This window comes from Leucoraja erinacea, chromosome 11, assembly GCF_028641065.1.
Source record: "Leucoraja erinacea ecotype New England chromosome 11, Leri_hhj_1, whole genome shotgun sequence".
Taxonomy (NCBI): Eukaryota; Metazoa; Chordata; class Chondrichthyes; order Rajiformes; family Rajidae; genus Leucoraja; species Leucoraja erinaceus.
This window is the reverse complement of record NC_073387.1, coordinates 52,953,121-52,959,120: the sequence shown is the minus strand read 5'-3', so window position 1 is coordinate 52,959,120 and position 6,000 is coordinate 52,953,121. Positions and strand designations below refer to the sequence as shown.

At 45.8% G+C, this 6,000-nt stretch overlaps 1 protein-coding gene across 1 annotated transcript in view; it reads left to right on the top strand.

Moving 5' to 3' along the window:
• Positions 1 to 2,564: 2,564 nt before the first annotated feature.
• LOC129701825 (solute carrier family 22 member 4-like) overlaps positions 2,565 to 6,000 on the top strand; it is a 42,913-nt gene continuing 39,477 nt past the window's right edge. Inside the window, exon 1 of the mRNA XM_055643295.1 lies at positions 2,565 to 4,190. Coding sequence (XP_055499270.1) covers positions 3,804 to 4,190 — 387 coding nt within the window. The 5' untranslated portion in view covers positions 2,565 to 3,803. The remainder of the gene's footprint in view (positions 4,191 to 6,000) is intronic.

The following is a 6,000-nucleotide window of genomic DNA, read 5'->3' as shown; positions in this document are numbered from 1 at the left end:
GATGATCCTGATAGGTGTTCATTGAACTACCACAACTGTTTGGGATTGGTATTCCTTGACGCACACAACTAGGTTCTTTATATCGAAAATTAAATAAAGGATTAAATACCATGTAGTTTTGTTGTATTTGTGTTGTTGCATTGGTATTAGTGTTTTGAAACCTTATTGTAATTGATGATAAGAAATTAGAAATGATGTACAATCTCAAGGGTCAAAATCTGTATAAAAATGTGACCGTTCCGTGTAGAATTTCAGAGTAGTACGGCAATTGGGCCTGTGCTGCTCTCCTTGTGCACAAGTAAATAAAGTGTGTTTGGAAATCAAATGCAAGTTGTCAGAGTCCAGTTGATCGTCGCCAACATCCCTGTGACCGTGTGGGTTTTCTCTGGGTGCTCCGGTTGCCCCCCACACTCTGAATATGTACAGGTTTATAGGTTACCTGGCTTTGATAACATTGTAAATTGTACCCGTGGTGTGTAGGATAGTGTTAGTTAGCAGGGATCGCTGATCGTCGCAGGCTCGGTGGGAAGAAGTGGGTGATGTTTCGGGTGGAGACCCCTCTTCAGACTTCTTCACCCATTCCTTCTTTCCAGAGATGCTGCCTGCCCCACTGAGTTACTCCAGCATTTTTGTCCATCTCTGTGTGGAGCTGCAGGAGATGGGCAAGGTCCCCAATGAGTAATTCACCTTGGAGAAAGGCATGAAGACTGGGGAACTTGGAACGGTGAGTGGAGATCTTCTTGAGGACTGTCAGTATTACGGTCAAAGAGGTGCTTAATGTTGTAATAGAGGGAATGCAGAGAAGGTTCACCAGACTGATTCCTGGGATGTCAGGACTGTCTTATGAAGAAAGACTGGATAGACTTGGTTTATACTCTCTAGAATTTAGGAGATTGAGAGGGGATCTTATAGAAACTTACAAAATTCTTAAGGGGTTGGACAGGCTAGATGCAGGAAGATTGTTCCCAATGTTGGGGAAGTCCAGGACAAGGGGTCACAGCTTAAGGATAAGGGGGAAATCCTTTAGAACCGAGATGAGGAGAAGTTTTTTCACACAGAGAGTGGTGAATCTCTGGAACTCTCTGCCACAGAGGGTGGTTGAGGCCAGTTCATTGGCTATATTTAAGAGGGAGTTAGATGTGGCCCTTGTGGCCAAGGGGATCAGAGGGTATGGAGAGAAGGCAGGTACGGGATACTGAGTTGGATGATCAGCCATGATCATATTGAATGGCGGTGCAGGCTCGAAGGGCCGAATGGCCTACTCCTGCACCTAATTTCTATGTTTCTATGTTTCTATGTAAGGCATATGAAAATAGACAAATCTCCTGGGCCAGACCGAATATATCCAACCACACTGTGGGAAGCTAGAGAAGAAATTGCAGGTGCCTGGGCTGAGATACGTAAACCATCATTAAATATAGATGAGGTGCCGGATGACTGGAGGGTGGCAAATGTTTTACTTCAGCTTAGCAAGGGCTGCAAAGAAAAGCCCCATAACTATAGACCAATGGGCCTAACATCTGTGGTGGGCAAATTACTGGAGAGTTATCTGAGGGGTAAGATATGTCTGCATTTAGTTTAATTCAGTTCAAATCAGTTTAATTGATTGGCACATGTACCGAAGATACAGTGAAAAGCTTTTGTTGCATGCTGACTAGTCAGCGGAAAGACAATACATGATTACAATTGAGCCATCCACAATGAACAGATACATGCTGGTCAGCATGGTTTTGCACATGTCTCACAAATCTGATTGAGTTTTATATTCTTGCATTTAAGTATGATTGTGCTTATGGAAGTATGTGAAGATTTTGACTGAAATGATTTAAAATAAAATAATTTTTCTTTACCTATGAAGTATCATTAAACTATTGAGATGCGAGTAATTATTTACAATGTGCATTTTCACATGATTTTTATGTTATAATTCATGCTGTCCTGTTATGTTCTGTCATGTTATGTTCTGCTGTATTGTTGTGGAATAAATAGAGCGGCACAGTGGTGCAGAGATACAGCTGCTGTTTCACAGCGGCAGAGACTTGAGCTCGATACTAACTGCGTGTGCTGTCTGCGCCGACCAGCGATCACCTCGTATACTAGCATTATCCTACTCACTAAGGACAATTTTCAATTGATAGAAGCTGAATAACCGACACACCAGGTCTTTGGAGTGTTTGAGGAAACCGGAGCATCAGGAGAAACCCCACCCAGTCGCGGAGAACGTACAAACTCCATACAGACAGCACCCGTAATCAGGATCAAACCCGGATCTCAGCCGATGGTGCCACATGCTGGTTTATACCGAAAATAGACACAAAGTGCTGGAGTAACTCAACGGGTCAGGTAGAAAAAGGAACAGGTGTCGATTATGGTAGTCTGATAAAAACATAGAAAATCGGTGCAGGAGTAGGCCATTCGGCCCTTCGAACCTGTACCGCCATTCAAAATGATCATGGCTGATCATCCAACTCAGTATCCTGTACCTGCCTTCTCTCCATACCCTCTGACCCTTTAGTCACAAAGGCCACATCTAACTCCCTCTTAAATATAGCCAACGAACTGGCCTCAACTACCTTCTGTGGCAGAGAATTCCACAGATTCACCACACTCTGATTTTCTCATCTCGGTCCTAAAAGACTTCCCCCTTATCCTTAAACTGTGACCCCTTGTTCTGGACTTCCCCAACATCGGGAATAATTTCCCTGCATCTAGCCTGTCCAACCCCTTAAGAATTTTTAAAGTTTCTATAAGATCCCCCCTCAATCTTCTAAATTCTAGCGATTAGAAGCTGAGTCTATCCAGTCTTTCTTCATATGAAAGTCCTGCCATCCCAGGAATCAGTCTGGTGAACTTTCTCTGTACTCCCTCTATGGCAAGAATGTCTTTCCACAAATTAGGTGACCAAAACTGTACGCAATTCTCCAGGTGTGGTCTCACCAAGACCCTGTACAACTACACTAGAATCTCCCTGCTCTTATACTCAAATCCTTTTGCTATGAATGCCAACATACCATTCGCTTTCTTCACTGCCTGCTGCACCTGCATCCCTAATTTCAATGACTAGTGTACAATGACTCCCAGGTATCGTTGCTGAAGGGTCGCGACTTGAAACGTCACCTATCCCTTTTTCTGCAGAGATGCTGCCTGAGCTGCTGAGTTAATCCAGCGCTGTGTCTATCGTGGGTAACCGTAGTAGGTATCAAAGTACAACTTGTTCAACAGGCAGATATTATAGATTTTATGGGAGAAATTTAAGAGAGCAATCTTGTTTCAGAGATAAATGATTATCAAAGATGTCACATGGTTAACCTCAAACCTTGACCCAACGCACACATCTTAATTCTTTCTTCATTTAATTTAGACTTTAGACGTTAGAGATATAGCACGAAAACAGGTCTGCTGTCGGCAATATTTAAATGGACTTTGGCCCTAAGGCATTTAATCCACCCTATTTCTACTAGTCTGAAGAACTAATCTACTCAGTCTGAAGAAGGATCTCGACCTGAAACGTCACCCCTTCCCACTCTCCGGAGATGCTGCCCGTCCCGCTGAGTTACTCCAGCGTTTTGTGTCTATCTTCGGTGTAAACCGGCATCTGGAGTTCCTTCCCAGTTACTTCCACCAGAAAGTGTTGCTGTTTAATACGGACGGTGTTTCCAGAACCTGTTGCATTATTAGTGCAATGGGATAAATGATCAGTATTTTGGAACAATCCTGCTCTACAACTTCAGGTTCACCCACAAGGTTGAAGCGCTCCAGGCTTTCGGAACCAAGGCGCAGTCAGCGCCACGTCTGCAACTAACATGCGGGATTATGATGAAATTACTGCCTTCCTGGGAGAATGGGGACCGGCTCAGAAACTCATCTTCCTGCTCTTGACTGTCAGCTTTATTCCCAACGGTTTCGCCCCGTTCACTATCATCTTCGTCGGGGATACCCCAAAGCATCGCTGCTCGATTCCCGGGAATCTCAACCTCAGCCAAGCCTGGATGAACAGAACCATTCCACAGGTGCCAGGAACCCAAGTCCAGTACAGCCAATGCAGTCGCTACCGCTTGGATGTGATCAGGAACCTCTCGGAGGTGTTTCCAGACCCAGATCTCCTCAACGTGTCCGGGATCGAAGAGGAGCCGTGTTTGGATGGATGGGATTACAGTCAGGACCAGTACACCTCCACCATCGTCTCCGAGGTTTGATTCAGACTTACGACCTGAAACGTCCCCTGTCCGTGTTCTCCCGGGGAAGCTGCCTGACCCTGAGTTACTCCAGCACATTGCGTGCACTTTGTTTACTGAGTTACTCCTGCACTTGCTATTCTGGAGGATCTCAGCGGGCCGGGCAGCATCTGGGGAGGGGAATGGACAGACGGCGTTTGGTGTGGGGACCTTGGCGGGAGAGAGCTGGCGGAAGGAGTTGAGGGGAAGGAGTGGAACATGAATGGAGAGCACAAAGTGCTGGACTCAGGTGCGGAGACCGGTGAGGTCAAATGAACAGACTGGGATTAGTTTGGGTGTCAGTGGTTACAGAGAGAAGGCGGGAGAAAGGGGTTAAGTGGGAAAAATAGATCAGCCATAATTGAATTTTCTCCAGAGATGCTCCGTGACCAGCATTTCCTGTCTTTCTGGGTAATAATACATCACCGATTGGTCTGCTGGTGGTCTGCTCCCCCTCCCGCAAACTGAAAAATATCCCCCCCTCCCCCAGGCCGTGACCTCCGTTGGTCCAGAAAATGGACAATACAGCAAGGCTGTGGAACCAAGGGTGCCGTAAAATAGAAGGTGGACATTTACCTGGTACAATTGGAACAACGAGCATTCATCATAGCCAAGGAAAAGACAGACAGAGCCGGGGCCGATGTGAAAATCCGTGGTTTCACCTTTGATTTAAAGAAAGCTAGAGGAATCAACAGAAATGTTGTTGAGGATGAGGATAGACACGGCCAGGTGGAGGAGTGTGTTTAGTTCTGGGAAGCTGGTGGCCACCGATCTGGGAAAAGTAGAAACATAGAAAATAGGTGCAGGAGTATGCCATTCGGCCCTTCGAGCCTGCACCGCCATTCAATATGATCATGGCTGATCATCCAACTCGGTATCCTGTACCTGCCATCCCTCCATACCCCCTGATCCCTTTAGCCACAAGGGCCAGAATCAGTACCTTGTTCAGCCACAATCCAGAATCAGTACCATGTTCCTGCTTTCTCCCAAGAGCTATATCTAACTCTCTTGAAAACATCCAGTGAATTGATCTCCACTGCCTTCTATGGCAGAGAATTCCACAGATTCACAACTCTCTGGGTGAAAACGTTTTTCCTCATCTCAGTTATAAATGGCCTACCCCTTATTCATAAACTGTGACCCTTGGATCTGTACTCCCTCAATATGGGTACATGTTTCCTGCATCTACCCAATCCCTTATTAATTGTATATGTTTCTATAAGATCTCCTCTCATCCTTCTATTTCCAGTGCATACAAGCCCAGTCACTCTATTTTTTCAACATTGCACTCCCTTAATAGCAATAATGGCCTTCGTAAAATTAAGAGCACAAAACTGCACACAATAGTCCAGGTGTGGTCTCACCGGGGCCCTGGAGAACTGCAATCGGACCTCCTTGATCCTATACTCAAATCCTCTCGCTCTGAAGGCCAACATGCCACTAACTTTCTTCACTGCCTGCTGTACCTGCATGCTTACTTTCAGTGACTGATGTACAAGCACACCCAGGTCTCGTTGCACCCACCCTTTTCCTAATCTAACACCATCCCCCTCCTCTCACCTCACTCACCATCAACAACCCCACAGTCACATCTGTTGAGTATTTTAAGTTCCTGGGAACCATCATCTCCAAGGACCTTAAATGGGGGGCCACCATCGACTCCACAGCCAAAAAGGCACAACAGAGGATGTACTTCCTGCGGCAGCTGAGGAAGTACAATCTGCCACATACAATGATGGTCCAATTCTATACGGCCATCGTAGAGTATGTCCTCACCTCCATTGTG